Source organism: Muntiacus reevesi, chromosome 3, assembly GCF_963930625.1.
Source record: "Muntiacus reevesi chromosome 3, mMunRee1.1, whole genome shotgun sequence".
In the NCBI taxonomy this organism is placed as follows: domain Eukaryota; kingdom Metazoa; phylum Chordata; class Mammalia; order Artiodactyla; family Cervidae; genus Muntiacus; species Muntiacus reevesi.
In genome coordinates this window covers 31,416,233-31,433,548 of record NC_089251.1, presented here as the reverse complement: position 1 = coordinate 31,433,548, position 17,316 = coordinate 31,416,233, and the positions used below count along the sequence as shown (strand labels likewise).

The following is a 17,316-nucleotide window of genomic DNA, read 5'->3' as shown; positions in this document are numbered from 1 at the left end:
GTGCACAATAAATATAATGCACTTGAATCATCCTGAAACCATCCTCCCGCCTCCCCGTTCCATGGAAAAATTGTCTTCCATGTAATGGTTCCTGCTGCCAAAAAGGTTGGGGACCACTGCCTTATTCACTAATGCATCCCTAGTTTCTGGAACAGTATCTAACACATAGTAAGTGCTCAGGAAATATTTGTTGAATAAATGAATGAACTACTTAATTTTTGAAAGAAACCATCTTTAGGTCTCTTCTGGCTAAAGTATTCCATGTTTTTTTTAAACTAACTGTTCTCTCGTTTTCTCTGGAGGCATTTTAAGAAGGGATACCTGGCTTTATTTATTTATTTATTTTTTTAAGGAATACTGTGGTGTCTAAGGTGGTCAATAAATAAAACCCCTACATTTCTCTATTATTTAATGTACCTTGGCTATGTTTGATGTTTGTCTGAGTGAAATAAGCCAGCATTCGACTCTCTCCACTGGGGGCTCTCCCTGTTGTTACATCCAGGTGAAGGAGCGAGGGTGCAGGCTGCTCCAGGTGGGACAGCAGCTAAGGGTTTGAATCTTCTTCCACCTCTACTTCTTCTTTTGTGTGTGTGTGTTTAATTTTTATTTATTTAGTTATGTTTGGCCATTCTGGGTCTTCGTTGCTGTGCGTAGGCTCTCTCTAGTTGCAGAGGTCAGGGGCTACTCTGCATTGCGGTGCACAGGCTTGGCATTGCCGTGGCTTCTCTTGTTTTGGAGCACAGGCTCTAGGCACTCGGGCTTCAGTAGTTGTGGTGCACAGGCTCAGTTGCCCCATGGCATGTGGGGTCTTCCCAGACCAGGGATTGAACCAGTGTCCCCAGCATTTCAAGGCAGACTCAACCATTTGACCACCAGGGAAACTCCCACCCCTACTTCTTTATGTTTGAGTCACAATGCTTCTTGGTGCCAAAGAATATTGCCTGGTGTTAGGAATCACTATTTTTTAAAGTTAATTTTTGTTGGCATATATATAGTTGCTTTACAATGTTGTGTTAGCTTCTACTGTACAGCAAAATGAATCAGCCACACATATACGTGTATCTCCTCCCTTTTGGACTTTATTCCCGTTCAGGTCACCACACTGCATTAAGTAGAGCTCCCTGTGCTGTATGGCATGTTGTCATTTGGAATCACTGTTGATAATAATTCTTGATTCATGTGTTAACTTCCTCTGTGAAAGATGCTTCAGCACTGCAGTCAGACACTCAAAACTAAAAAGATTCTTTAGAAATGTCCAGTGAAATACTTTGGGGATTTTTGTTTACTTGTCAGTATATGAAACCACTTCATTTCAGAGTTCATTTCCTCATCCATAATTTTCCTTGGTCCCACTCTGATAAGGAACCATTCATTTTAACTCCAGTCTTCAGGATTTGTAAATCTATTATTCATAGCAGGTTTAGTCTCAGGCTTGCCATTTTTCTGAGGTTCAGCTCAGGCTCTCACATGCCTGTGCATAGATAATAGAGAGAACTTGCTCATTTGGCCACTGGTCCACTCTTCTTGTAGGAAGAAAGATCACTTTTTTCCCTTTTAAAAAGGAAAAGTATTTGGTAATTTGATTAAGTAAAAAAGCCTCTGACTCAGATTTGCTATGCTGTTTTGCTTATGTTTATTTAGGAAGTTTCACATGAAAAGAATTACTGATTGCATCTTTAAGTACTAGATAGGAAACAAAGTTTCTGCTTCATCATATATCATGTTTATACATGGAGGGAAGCATAACCATACCAGAGCCTTCATTAGAGCTTCCACTGTGGCTAATCAATAAAAGGGAAATGTCACCTAGTCATCCATTTTCATATTTTGTGTTGATTGACTTCCATATTTTTAAAGGAGGTAATAAGAGTCAAAAACGTCAGTGGATTTGAAAATCAAAACCATAATGATTTCTCCAAAGGTATTTAGATGGCCAGTAAGCTCGTGAAAGTATGCTGAACATATTACTCATTAGGAAAATAAAAATTGAATTCACAGTGCGTGTGCGTGCTCAGTAGCTAAGTTGTATCCAACTCTTTGTGACCCCATGGACTACAGCCAGCCAGGCTCCTCTGTCCGTGGAATTTTCCAGGCAAGAATACTAGAGCGGGTTGCCAATTCCTTCTCCAGGGGAACTTCCAACCCAGGGATCAAACCTATGTCTCCTGCATTGGCAGGTGGATTCTTTACCACTGAACCACCTCGGAAGCCCAAATTCACAATAAGATACATTTTATACTCTCTAGGATGACTGTGGTCAAAAGAATGGACAATAACAACTGTTGGCAAGAAAGTAGAAAAATGGACCTCTCATATATTGCTAGTGAGAATGTAAATTATTTGTATATCATTAAAAGTGCAGCCATGTAGGAAACAGCCTTGGCAGTTCCTCAAAAGACAGTTACTATATAAACCTGCAGTTTCACTCTTATATACCTCCCAAAATGAAAGCATATCTCTATACAGAAACTTGTCCACAAATGCTCATAACAGCATTATTCAAAATAGCCCACCAAAATGGAAACAACCCAAATGCTCATCAGTTGTTGAATGGATGGACAAAATACTATCTATCCATATGTTGGAATATTATTCAACCATAAAAAGTAGTGAAATACTGACACGTGCTACAACATGGATGAACCCTGAAATCATTTACTAAGTGAAAGAAGCGATACTTAAAAGATCACATATTGAATGATTCCATTTGTAGGAACTGTCTAGAATAGGCAAACACATAGATACAGAAAGTAGATCAGAGGTTGTCACAAGGTAGTGGAGAGGGATGTGGGGAGTGACTGTGGGTTTCTTTTGGGGGTGATAAAAATGTCCTGAAAGTAGATGCTGATGATGGGCTCACAGTCTTATAAATATAGTTTCAAACCACTGAAATGTATACTTTAAAAGGGTAAATTTTAAAGCACGTAAATTATATCTCATTTAAAAAAAACCCCACAATTTAGGTACTTCATGTTCACTTGGATGGTTAAAACCAAAAGGACAATGACAGGTATTGGCAAGGATATGATAAAGTTGGAACCCTCCTTTACTCTTGCTGGGATTGTGAAATGGTTCAGCCACCTTGGGAAACAGTTTGACACTTTCTCAATATGTTAAATACAGAGTTACTTAGGAGTGTAACTTAGGAGTTCCACTCTTCGGTATTTAATCAAAAGAGATGAAAACACATATCAACACAAAGATTTGTAAATGAGAATTCAGGGCAGCTTCATCTGTAATAACCAAAAGCTGAAAACAGTGGAATACTATTCAGCAATAAAAAGGAAGGAACCCTGATTCATGGAGCAACATGGATAAACCTCAGAAACATAGTAAGTGGAAGCCAGAAACCAAAGAGTACATGTTGTATCATTCCATGTATATGTATATAGAAAAGGCAAAACTGTAGACAGAAAGCAGATCAGTGTTAGCCTGCGGTTGGGGGTGGGAGTGGTAGTTTACTACAAACTGGCATGAGGGAACTTTCCGTGGTGGTGAAAAATGTTCTAAAACTGGACTGTGGTGCTTGGTTTGCATAACTTTAAATATACTAAGACTCATTGAATTGTACACTTAAAATGGGTGAATTTTATGGTATGTAGATTACACCTCAAAAATCTTTCTTTAAAAAAAAAATCAGTCCATCTGGGGCTCTGGATGTATTTGAATCCAAAACCAAAAACCTTTCTTCCTCACTCTAGACCCGTCCTCCCACCGACTTGAGCTTTAACTTTGATGCCAACAAACAACAAAGACAGCTTATTGCAGAACTGGAAAATAAAAACAGGTAAGAATGCAGAGAGAGGCCAAGCCAGTTTATAAGCCCAAGATTATCGTGTGAGTATCTGATTCTCGTTTTCCTTGCAGTCTAGATGGGTTTTGACCACAAAGGAAGATTCCACCTCCGTTAAGATAGGCCAGCCCAGGTCTTGCCCTGGACACTAATTTGTGCGTGAACTCTGCATGCAGTTCATTCTGGCAGTCCGCAAGCCTGCTCACGTGCCCTCAGGGAAATTCTTTTCCCCACCCACCAGTGTGTTCCCCTCTCACCATTCCTTTCTCCACTCTGCTCCAGGAGCCTCTGCTCTGTCTTGCCACCTCGTCCTGGCCCGTGATGCTACGTGCCACTGTTGGGTCTCACAGAAAAGCCGTTCATAGGCTCGGAGCCCAAACAACACAACATCACGCCCTGAAAAGGCAGGAACCAGGATGAGGAGGTTGGACAGAAGATAACAGGCATCGTGGAGGAAGGGGCCGCCATCAGCTCTTGGGGCAGGGGTCGGGGGTCAGGAGAGGAAGCGAGACGGAGGAAGACGAGGAAAATGGGCACTAGACCTGCATTCGGAGGCTGCAGGTTTCCCCCAGAGAGGAACTGAGTATTCTAGTTGTCATTTTTCTTCTGTGGAGATTTTTTGAGTTCTTGAGAAGATTTATATGACTTTTTCTACCACAAAGGGGTGTTTCATTGAGGAAATACGAAGTGTGGGTATTTTAAGATGATGTCCATTTCACGTTGGTTGTTCAGAAGCACTCGGAACAAGATAGATAGAGGCAGCACTAGTGGAATAAAAACTTCTAACAGCAGAGAGAGAAAGAGACCGCTGGGAAGCATCACGTAGCCATCTCTTTCATCCACCCTGTCTAGAGAGATCCTGCAGGAGATTCAGCGTCTCCGTCTGGAACATGAGCAGGCGTCCCAGCCCACCCCGGAGAAGGCCCAACAGAACCCCACGCTGCTGGCCGAGCTGCGGCTCCTGAGGTGAGTAAGAGTCCTGCCTGCACTGCCATTCCGATGTTCTAACCTGCTCCAATAGGAGTCCATATCTCAGGAAACCAAACTAGTAGGATAGGATCCGTTCATCCGTACACCTAGTCATGTTAAAACGAATAGCTGAAGCATTCCACTCATTCTGCTACTGCTTCAGATGTTTGAGTTCCTTTATTAATCATTCTGCGATCTCCTGCCTTCATTCCAGAACTAGGTAAACACCAGCCTCCAGCTCCACCGCAAGCAGAGCAGTGTTTATACTTCTGTGATCGCTTTAAGAAGCCCAGTGTGCTGCACTCCATCTTCTTATCTTGAAATTAGCCTGACTTTAGAGACTCTTGGCTAGGAATAATGCTCTCCCTGTGCTTCGAGTATGTTCTCTAGCACTTCCTAAATCAGGAGTCCGTGGTGGGAAATCCCCTGAGATGTGAAACCAAGTGGGAATTCCTTACACCGTGGCTGTGGTACCTTCCAGTTCAGTTCAGTTCAGTCACTCAGTTGTGTCTGACTCGTTGAGACCCCATGGACTGCAGCACGCCAGGCTTCCCTGTCCATCACCAGCTTCCGGAGTTTGCTCAACGTCATGTCCATTGAGTCCGTGATGCCATCCAACCGTCTCATCCTCTGTTGTCCCCTTCTCCTCCTGCCTTCAGTCTTTCCCAGCAACAGGGAAAAGGAACCTTCCACTTCAACATAAACTCTTTCAAGGAGTGAGAGACCAAGGATGTGGGATCAGGATTGGGGTAGAGAGCAGCTTCAGCTCCCACTTGGTACTGTTTTCAGGGGAATGAGGGCATCTTCCAGAAGAGTGTGACATGAGCATGATCCGGGCAACGTTGTGTGTGTGTTAGTTGCTCCATCATGTCTGACTCTTTGCGACCCCATGGTCTGTCCATGGAATTCTCTAGGCAAGCATACTGGAGTGGGTTGCCATTCGTTTCTCCTGGGGATCAACATTCATAGCGTCTTATTCCTGTCAGTGTTAGAAAGATGTGTGCACCTTCTTCCATAAGTGATGCCATTATGGAAACTAAATGAGTGACTTGATTCTCACCGGATCTGTGGATTCCCAACAGTGGATTCTTTCTGCATAGGTTGTAACGTTTGACATCCCACAAGTCGATTTCTAATGTGCCATCACCGGGATTTCTACAGAGCTGAAAGTCCTTTCGTAGTTCTTCTTTTGATTTAGATCATTTAGCTTCCCAGCCATGATTTCTTCTCTTAGAGAATGGAGATGATTGTTTTTTTTCTAACTGTCCTTCTGTTTAGATTTATGTCATTAATAGATAAGTCATCAGGAATTTAAGCTGTGCAGAAGAAAATCTTTAGAGATACAGAGATTCCCATTCTCCAAAAAAGAAATTCAGTTGAGTTTCTGAATTTAGTCGGGCTGAGATCTTGGTGGCTCTGGTTCTGCTGTCGAACATTTGGGAAATCAGCACAGTTGGTGTCATACCAGGAAGGACGGGAAAGCAGAAGCTGCTGACTCGGAGCACAGCTCCGAAAAGATACAGCCAGCTGTTTTCTTTCCCCACCTCAGCTCAGGCACAGGTGACTATCTTGTATCTAGAAAAGCAAAAAACTGTCATACTTTAGTTTCACTGTTGCTGGGACTGAGATTGCTGAAAGGGCTTCTTTATGCTAGAGAGATCTGAAAAAAACGTAGACAGCAGAATAGACAAAGGGCAGGATCCAACGCTGTGACATCAGGCAGTAAGAAGCAGGAATTTAAGTCCAAGGAAGGTCTAAATTCTGAGAAATCAGAAAGTATCTGATCTCAAAAGCAGCTTCTGTGTCACTGAAAAAAGGACAGTTTAATAAAGTGTGCTAGAGCAATTGCTCATGCATAAGGACACACATATTGGCTTTTTTCCTCACACTTATGTACAAAAAACACCAGCAGACGGATGAAACATGGAGACAAAAATGTTAAAACTTCTAGAAGAAAACGTAGAAGAATTTCTTTAGAATTTTGGAATAGAAACTAATTTCTCAGAGTTACTAACCATGAAAGAAGTTGGTAAATGCATCTAGATTAATATTATGAACTTTTGTTTATCACAAGACACATGAAGGGCAGGATTCATTTGTAGGTCCTCACATCCTTCTGGTTTTGATCTGTGTATATGAATACAGGAACTGCCAATACCCAGCTAGTAGAATAAAACAAGATAGAGAATCTTATCCTTAGGGTTAGTGGTTACGAATCCTGACTGCCAAAATTGTCTTTCCCCCCCTTTATTATTTTTAGTGGTATATTTGTTATTATAATAATAAATGAAACAAATGAGTAAGATATGAAACATAATGCTAAAATGAACACCCAGAAACCCACACCCTACTTGAGAATTCACATATTGCTAAAGCCATGTCATCTGTGTAAGTTCCCCCATCTTGTCTCACTTCCTTCTGCCTTCCCCCCTGAGATAACCTCTATCCAGAATTTGCTTTATCATTCCCTTGGTTTTTAAACAGTATTTTCAGATATATGTGTATGTTCACACAATAGAGTGTCTAGTTTTGCTTTTTGTTTTTTGAGCTTTATTGAAATGAAATTATATGTAGTCTTCTGCGACTTTATTCCCACTTAATATTGTTCTTTAGGATCATTCCATGTAGTTGCAAGAATTAATAGCTGTAGTTCATTCATTTTTGCCATTTTTTATTGTAATTACTTGATCTGCATAGCACAGAGAAAGAGTACTGCATCCAGTCTTGTGGTTCAGGGAAGAAGGACTTTCTAGAAAATTGAATGAGTCAACTCCTTATTGAGTTTATACCTGCAATGGAAATTTAGGGAGTATAAAGACAAGAAGACAATGAATCTATCATAAAAATTTATAATCTTGTTTTGGAAACAAAACATAAACTGACTTTCTAATTAGCTCAGTAATACTATACAATGTTAATAATAAGTAGTGTGGATATTAGAAGAAATTTAGAAGCTATTTGTCCCCCAAAGGTGGTGGAATTTGGGCTGAACCATGAAAGGTAGGTATGGTTTGAATGGAGTGTGGGACAAAACATTTAAGATTATATACAGAGTTAGGGTTCAGCAAGATTCCCCAATAAATATAACACATTTCAGAGAGAGGAAAGAATCTTGAAGCTAAGAATTTGTTTTCAGCCATCCAGTGAATTAATCTTTAGAGTGCCAGTGATGGGAGATAAAATTAGTTGGATAATTGAGACCAGATTCTGAGAGCCTTAAGTGATAGGTCATTGGAAATCCTTCGAGAGCTTCAAATAATGATTTCATTAAGTTCATGATGTTAATTGAGTCCACACTGGATACGTGATATTCTCTTAATCATTCAGTATATGCAAAGATGAGTAAGGCTCATCCCCTGACCTCAAAGATTTTGCGTCATGGTGTGAATGACAGCAGCACAAGGTAAAATAAATTAAGTGCCCCAGAGAAGCACCGGTTGCTATAGTGATTAAATAAGTAAGATCTGATACTCACTGAAGTAATCAGGAATAGCTTCCTGAGAAGAGTGACGTTTAGGATGGGCACTAAGGAGAAAATAGTATTTGGAAGAGAGCAGGGGAATACTGAGTCGTAAAGTGATGCCGTCTGCTTAGGAAAAAGTGAACCATGGCTGGAGGTCCAGACACAGAAGAGAAAGGGAAATAAGGAACTGAGGATCGAATGTAGGTAGAGTTTTGTAGCAGTATTCTCTCTGATAGAAGTATAATGTGAGCCATCTATGTATTAAACTTTTTCTAACAACCATGTTGAAAAACTAAAATAAAATAGGTGTCGTTAAAACTTCTTTTATTTAACCTGCCTAATCTAAAATATTATCTTTTCAACATTTAATCAACATTAAAAATTATTGTGATATTTTACTTTCATTCACACTAAGTTTTTAAATCCAGTGTGTAAGTTACACTTACAGTGCATCTCAATTCAGACTAGTGCTGAGTAGTCACTTGTGGCCAATGGCTACCACATTGGACAACAGGAGTCTAGACTATGCAGGTCAGAGTCAGTGATGCTAGAAATTCTGTTTAGGTTATTACATGAAATGATGAAAGGAGTACAGCTTTCCTTTGAGTGGCATTGTAAATGCCACAGAATGCTTTCATGTCCATCATCTTACTTGATCTTCAAGATAGTGCTGTTGTTGGGACTTCCCTGGTGGTCCAGTGGTTAAGACTTCACCTTCTAATGCAGGGAGTGTGGGTGCAATCCCCAGTTGGGGAGATATGATCCCGCATGCCTCACCACCCAAAAATCAAAACATAAAACAGAAGCAATATTGTAACAAATTCAATAAAAACTTTAAAAATGGTCCACATCAAAAAAACTTTTAAAAAATGTTGCTGTTAGTAATTTGTTATTAGTTCCATTTTAGAGAAGAGAAAATTGAGACTAAGACAGGTTAAGTGACTTGTCCAAGGTTGCATAGTGAGTAAAATGGTGAGCCTCAGTCTCTTGATTTATATTCCAGTGCTTTTTCCGAGTCATCATAGATGAAATCAGGATTAGTCAAGCTAGGAGACCATTGCATGTGTGAGGTGAAGCATACTTGGATAAAGTCAGAGAAGCAGGAATAGAAAGATAGACACCTGATATTCAGGAATCATCTGAACTGGGTGACTGATGAAATCTAGGAAATGAACAGGAAAGTATCAGAGAGGATCGAGTTTTTCAGCCATAAAAGCTTAGAAGAAAAAGTAGGAGAGTTGGGAAAATTGAGAAAGAGAACCATTTAGGAAGAAAAGTCTTAAGTTTGGGTTTGGACAGATTGACCTAGACTTGATAGCATGAAATCTGTCCTCAGGGAAACCACGTTCACCGAGACAGTCATCCTCAAGTCTGTCACACTTTCAGAGCCTGATGGGTGGTTCTGGAAGCACTGACGACTGAATCCTGTCTTATCTGAGCAGTTTTCACACATTTTTCTCCACTGTTAATTTAAATTTGAACTAATTCGTGTAAATGAGGTATTTGACTTCCTGAAGAATTAAAAAAATGACTTTAATGATATTAACAATACTTTTTTGCTCTACAGCAATGTATACTTTCCAAGGCACTTTTACATGCTGTTCTCATGGCAGTAAAGTGGGCAAAACAGATACTATCACCATTTTATATGTCCAGCATCAGAGCTTCGTCTCTTCATTTCTCATGAGCTTTTCCTTTCTGACAGGCAGAGGAAAGATGAACTGGAGCAGAGGATGTCAGCATTGCAGGAGAGCAGGCGGGAGCTGATGGTCCAGCTGGAAGGGCTGATGAAGCTACTGAAGGTAAGAGCAGCGGCCAGTCTCCTCCTCCCACCTCAGCTCTTCTTGTCCTTCTTCACCTCCAGCTCAGCTTCTGCCTTCCCTGTGATGTCAGAATAGGATGAGGCTAAAGGGTTAACTATTTAAAGCCCAATTACAAAAAATTAGTAACCAGAACCAGAGTGATGTGCTTTTATGAATAAATAAGAATGTTTATAAATAGGATATTGCCTATATATAAATGAATGTTTCTCAGTTATATAGTTTCTTTTAAGACAAAGCTTCAAATAGTGTACCTGAATACTTACCAAATATTGTGTGCTATTTTAATAAGTATTATAGAGGAAAACCACCCTAATCAAACCAACTCTAATTGATAATTTTGCTCTATTAGGAGCAATAAAATAGCAGATAGCTCTAGGTTTGGTATATTGGGACTTGAAAAATATAGAATAATTTCAGTCCTCACTACTTTTTATTGAAAAATCTATTACAGCCCCCATACCCTAGAGCAAAAGCATGCTTGGCATTTAAATGTCTTCACCTGGACAACTTGCCTGGCACTGAGCGGAAGTATTTACCAGCCCTGTAGCAGCAATACCAGGGTACATTTGTTTATGCTGTGAATTCCTACTGTCTTTCTGTCTATACTCTGAAACAATTGCATTTCATGGTATGTCACAGAGTTAGAAGCCAGAAAGAAGCCAGGCTAAGGGGGTGGATTTAATCCTGTGATAAGGTGAAGTCACTAAAGGTTTTGAAAACAATAGTTTAGGAAAATGTACACAACAGGTCAGGAAGAGGAGAAACTAAAGGATAATAGGAGGCTAGTGAAATCATTCAGGCCTGGAGTGACAAGGGTCTAGACTTGGAGGGGAAATCCAGGAACAGATCAGCTGGAAGACTTTTCTTCAACTTCATCATCAGCCCGTCCTTTAATAATAAAGCTTGTGGTATTGGCAGCTTGGGTAAATGGAGTGTTTGTGTTTTGAACTGACTTTTGGCTTGCTCAAGACAATCATTTCTTTTAGTCTTGAGCTGAGTTTTTTCTAGCTTTGGTCCTGGGTATTAGGGTATTTGGAAACATGTTTCTACATTAACCCTGTTAGCAGGATTTCTCCTGAGAAATAGTTTGTCTGAATGGGTCTTGTTTAAAGAAAACCTTATGCCTAAAACCTGGCCCAGATCCCTCAAATAGCTGTCAAGTACCCAGCCAAGCAACCCGGTCACCCGCTCAGGAGAGCAGGGGCGAACTTAAACACATTGGGCCAGCGCAGCATCTGGAGCTATGCGGGGGTGTGAGAGCTCTGCCGCTGTGGGGTTAGTCCACCCAGAGGACAGAAGGTGATAGGGGATTTACCTCCCTTTCAGAAAAATGTTCTCAGATATTACCCAGAACATAAATGGGAAGGTACCCCAGGGTGATTTTTGTAAAAGGCAAAAATGTTTATGCAAACTGAAGGGAAGTCAGAATGCATTTCCCCTAAGTACACAGAAGGCTTTCCCGTCAGCTGGTGGGCCTCCCTGTTCCTCCGAGTTCCTGGCCCTGGTCCCATGTGCATTACCCTGACCTCGCTGTGTACCCCTGATACTTGTGTTCAAGGCCTAAGCAGAGGGAGCTGGTACCTGCAACTCTGTGCCCAAACCCTCCGATTCTTTGTATTTCCAGCTGTTGTCTTTTAATTACAATTTCAGTAAAATAAGCAGGACCTCACTGCTCTGTTTTGTAGGATCCCCTCCCAGGCTCTTAAATGCCTTATCGGTATCCTCCTGACAGTCTGTGGTCATTCAAAAAGGGAGAAAGGATTTGAAAACAGAAACCAGGAATGTCGTCTTTTTTTAATCCATCGATTAAAATTCACAGTTGAAAATCTCAGACCTTGTGTCCAGCTTCCTGAAAAGGTTACAGCATAATCTTAATTTGTGTATTATATGCACTCCTAAAAGGTTATACATAGGAATCATTGACTTCTCTTAAAATCTCAAAGATGTTTTCCTACTATGAAAACTACAATTACTAACAAATAGTAGAAGTACCCTTCAGAATTCTAATTTTAATTTCAAAGGACTGTCTTGCTTTCACTGATGTTCAATCCGCTAGCATTTAGTGCCCTCATACAACAGCTGTAAGTACTTAGTCAAATGGACAATTGAGCCACATGATCTGGGATACTCATGAATTAAAATATACCACACAGTAAGTTTCTGTTTCACAGGGAATTCTTTCATTTTACTGCTCCAGGGAAATACTATACACTGTGTCTGTTTATCTGGAAATCGATAATTTGGAGAAGCATACATGTGAAGTGTCACCATTGTTTATTAATTCATTCAGCAAAAATCGTAAATTTGGGGGAGGGGAGAGGAGGGATAAGGCAGGGTAAAAACCATTTATTTAGCAGAAACATATTGAGTTCCTAAGAGTCCTGTTTAGCTATGTGGTATATAATGGTGACTAAGACTCGGTCCCTGTCACCAGGGAGTATCAGGCACCTCCTTATTGTTGTTTTTTTCCAAATGACATAATACAGACTGACACTCAAGTACCCATGTTTCAGAATGTATCTTTTCTTTACATTCTTCCCCCCACCCCGGCCCCCCACTTCCCCCCGATGAATGAGTATATATGGATAACCTCTACCTCAAACTTACTGTTTGATCCAGAAATAGTAGTATGTTTGTGTTTGTTTCTTAATCATGTTCCCAATATTTTTCTGCCTCTTTTTCCATTTTCCCAATATTGCTTTTGAAATACATTTACCAAATGAATTCTATAGTTTTAAATTTTAACCTCATTTGCAAATGAGATTTGGAGTATGAATTTTTAAAATATAGATGACAATGACTACAATGGCTGTGGCATCACTCTGGCCACTGAGCCAGATATCCCCCACGTGGATGGGTCTCCCATACTTTCAGGTAACTTGAGCAATCCTAGATTTGTACTTTATAATTAAGGCATTATTACTCCCCTTTAAGTCAACTTGGCTCCTATGCCTGCCTTGTCATTAGTCAGTCTTTACTGACCCCAACTAACTGATAACAAAAAGGTTCTAAGACTTTATATCTGACCTGTTTATTATGTTGACAGAGCCTTTATCTGATTAACTTTGGTAAATTTGTATTAAACAGCATCCTAAGTAACACCTCACCAACTTACTGCCAATCCCAACGCACACGGGGGCTCTGTGAGTCCTAGAAACACTGCCCTGTCCACTCACCCATCCTAACCTGACATGCATCTACTGCAAATTAACACGATTTTACGTCGTTGGATAAATTCTATAGAGCAGAGTCACAAATGTGCAAACATGAAACCTTGCTTTCTGAACTTCCCTATTCTGTTGAGCCAGGGTGATGTCTTCAGTACCCAACCTGGAGAAAGCAGTGAGAATAAGGTGTCTTAGAAACAGTGCTAAGACATTATATACTGGTCTTTTGATCTCAGATGCAATTCCAACTTGTCAGGATTGCCCTGTCCCTCCCCTACCAATTTCCATTTCAACATTTAATGCCAGCAATAAAAACACATTTTGAATTGTTTAATAACTCTTCTGTGGCTGTTTGCCTTGACGGATGAATGGAAGAAAAGTGTGCTGCCTCACAGGGTTGCCTGACTAAGCAGGAACGTCGTTCCCCAACTGTAAAACTCTAGCCCCTTCTAACTGGAGCCGTGCACACCAGATGCAAAAGCTGGAACATGCTAACTTCTTCAGGCGAACTCAGCTAACACTCAGACCCCTCTTTGCCTGGGTGCTTGTGGCTCTAGGTTTGGCCAGTCATCTAGCAGCTGGGGCTCTGATAATGAAGAATATCTTCTGGTGCTGAACTGGAGTTTCCTCAAGAGATTTTTGGTGCCCATTTAATTTCCAATGCATGTCTCTCCCTTGCAGGAATAAAATGACTCTCTCCAGATTCTTACTATTCCTCTCCCTTTCATAATTCCTTGTCTTTACTGAAATCATTCTCACCATTGCTCCCAGATCTATAGACTGAGAATCACCCATCTATTCCCAGGACTTCCTACACACATGTTTAGTAAAGACAGTCTGCATGGATGGATCCAATTTAAATGGAACCATTGCAACAGCTTTTAGATTTGTGTATTTGGGCCAAGAGCAGAGGTGTCATGACCACAGTTACCCATGATGAGACACAGAAAAAGGAAGCAAAGAGACCCATTAAAAGACAAAGTAACTTAGAAGCACAAGACTGAAGAGAGAGGAACTCGGAAGTGTTTATCTCCGCCTCGCTGTGCTTCGTTCTTCAGTGTCTACAGCTGCCTTCTGAGAGCTAAGGGTTAGGAAAGGCCTTCTCTGAGCACCATCACTGTAAGGCCCTGAGAGACGAGACCATCCCTTACCTTCATGTTTCTAGTGCTTCATGCATAGGGAGGAGTAAATGAACCTGTGTTGGAGTATGACCTGGAGTTCAGCCAGGTCAAGAACTCTCTTTGAAAAGCCTCTTAGGTCCTTGAAGCAGTTTCCAGTTTAGAGGGGGAAGGGTAGGGGATGCATGTGGATCCTTGAGAAGGACCACACAGTGACCAAAAGCTCCACACGTGAAAGAGAGGAGACTAAATAAAAGAATCTGTGGTCAGGTGGACTCTCTAGTGTCTAGGAGGTTCTCAAGAGCACTTGTTCTCAAACTAGCAGGATTCAGAATCCACTGAAAGGCTTATGAAACAGTGCTGCCCTCGCCCCCAGGATTCTAATTCTATTGGTCGAGGGGGATACGTGGCAAAGCACGCATCTCTGACAAGTTTCCAGGTGATGCTGCTGCTGCTTGATCTGTGTTCTACACTTTGAGAACCACTGGCATAGAGGAATGTACCTAAGCACATGTTAATATTGTGAATGATGAAACAGAATGATCATTGAGCTTTTGAGTCATGGTTGAGCTGCTTCTTTCAGTTTACGCCAAATAGTGATGTAACCTTGGGCAAGTCAGGTCTTTTTTGTGTATAAAAGGGGAAGTTGGACTAGAGGCTTTATGAGGTTCTTTCCTTCTAACTCTAGAAGTTAGCATTTAAAGAACTGGATGTGGCAAAAACTTGCCATTTGCACTGTCCGCCTGATGATGCTCTGATGGTGGTCAGGCTCTTGGGTCTCTGAACCTATGAGTCTGACATGATTTACCCTGTTCTGTCACTTTTTTGCAGATGTTTGTGGTGATGGGCATTAATCTCTCTCCTTTTTTCCCTCTACCGTTTTTTTTCATCTTCACCACCTCTAGGAGGAAGAACAAAAACAGGCAGTAAGTGAACTTCAGAATTCTCCACCTCTTGCTTCCTTTGCATGTTCTTCTTTTCCTCATATAACTGTTGCATACTTTCTCCTCTCCTCCCTGCATCCAGATCATTTCTGCAGAGTTGGTCTTGTGTAAAACCCTCATCAGTTCTCTCCCTGGTGTTGTAAAATAGCCTAAAAACCCTCGTCATGTTTACCTAATAGAGCATGTTCTTATTTGAAACCAGAGCTTGTTGAATTTGTCTTCAGAGTACACATCTATTGTGTTTATTTAAATATGCATGATTAGCCAGGCTACAATTGCATTTCCTGCACTTACGTTCTCTGCCACTTCATGATTAGGGTGACTTTAATTGCTTGAAAAAACTTCCAGGATGGTGGGGGTGACCTTGGGGCTAAATACTATATTGTGAATGCCTGTGCATGAAGATGTGCATCAAAGTTCCTTTGATGACTTTAGATGTTCTTTAGTCTTGAATAGTCTTCTCAGTGTTCCAGCTCCAGCAGCCTTCTTAACAAAATTACCAGTGAAAGCTAAGTGGTTGATCATGCTGTAAGTGATTTCCTGTTCAGAACTACTCCAGCGGGATCTTTGGTTTTTCTGAGCTGCTTGATGTTTAGGGAAGGTTTATGTTTGTTTTTATTTTTCCTGATAGCCACTAACCCACACTGGAATCAACTGAGGGTCTATCAACAATGGTAACACTATATGTTTATATAACATAGTAAAGTTTTCAAGCATACATTTTTTCATACAAGCTAAAGCTGATTTTTAATTTAACCTCACGGCTTCTTTTTTTAAGTGACATATGTCATTCAATGTACTCATTTCTTATTCAAATGTCCTCATTTCTTATTCAAAAGCAAATTTATCCATGTTTTAAATTAAGAATAGGAGTATAAAACATTATATTTACTATTATTTCCAGTTAAGGGAGCAGTGGAATCATAGGGAAAGGATAGAAGAGGTGGGTAATGAGGGGAGGAGGCAAGAAAATAGAAAAGGAGACTGTCAAAAAGAGGGAAAGAAGACAAAGATGAAGTCAGAGTAGGCAACAAGCTCATACATCTCAATAGGTTTAATGTAACAAAATCTTGTTTTTGTCTTTGATTTATTTGGTTTTGTGTTTTCCTCACTCACACATCATGTATTACTTTCATCTTATGGCACCTTTGTATTACTGGGAACATTCACATGGGCAGAGCAGGAGATGATCAGGATGGAAGGTCAAGCCCAGCCCTTAAATGCATTTCCCAAGAAGTGGCACATATCACTTCTGCTCTGTTCCATTGGTCAAAACAAGACATATGACCACACTTAATTTCAGAGAAGTAGGATCCTTCAATAACAAACAATAGAATGGGAAAGATTAGTGATCTCTTCAAGAAAATTAGAGATACCAAGGGAATATTTCATGCAAAGATGGACACAATAAAGGACAGAAATGAAATGGACCTAACAGAAACTGAAGATATTAAGAAGAGGTGGCAAGAATACACAGAAGAACTACACAAAAAAGATCTTCATGACCCAGATAATCACAATGGTGTGATCACTCATCTAGAGCCAGACATCCTGGAATGCAAAGTCAAGTGGGCCTTAGAAAGCATCACTGTGAACAAAACTAGTGGAGGTGATGGAATTCCAATTCAGTTATTTCAGATCCTAAAAGATGATGCTGTGTAAGTGCTGCACTCAATATACCAGCAAATTTGAAAAACTCAGCAGTCCACAGGACTGGAAAAGATCAGTTTTCATTCCAATCCCTAAGAAAGGCAATGCAAAGAATGCTCATACTACTGCACAATTGCATTCATCTCACACACTAGCAAAGTAATGCTCAAAATTCTCCAAGCCAGGAGAATTCTCCTTCAACAGTACGTGAACCATGAACTTCCACATGTTCAAGCTGGATTTAGAAAAGACAGAGGAACCAGAGTTCAAATTGCCTACATCCGTTGGATCATCAAAAAAGCAAGAGAGTTCCAGAAAAACATCTACTTCTGCTTTATTGACTTTGCCAAAGCCTTCGACTGTGTGAATCACCACAAACTGGAAAATCC

At 40.6% G+C, this 17,316-nt stretch overlaps 1 protein-coding gene across 5 annotated transcripts in view; it reads left to right on the top strand.

Annotated features, from left to right (window-relative positions):
* Positions 1-17,316, top strand: part of DTNB (dystrobrevin beta) — a 234,708-nt gene that overhangs the window by 185,552 nt on the left and 31,840 nt on the right. For 3 of the 5 annotated variants that reach the window (XM_065928698.1, XM_065928700.1, XM_065928696.1), the window contains exons 13-16: positions 3,702-3,787; positions 4,646-4,759; positions 9,931-10,027; positions 15,239-15,259. In XM_065928698.1, the coding sequence (XP_065784770.1) occupies positions 3,702-3,787; positions 4,646-4,759; positions 9,931-10,027; positions 15,239-15,259 (318 nt within the window). The remainder of the gene's footprint in view (positions 1-3,701; positions 3,788-4,645; positions 4,760-9,930; positions 10,028-15,238; positions 15,260-17,316) is intronic. The other 2 variants (XM_065928699.1, XM_065928697.1) reach the window with 1 other exon arrangement.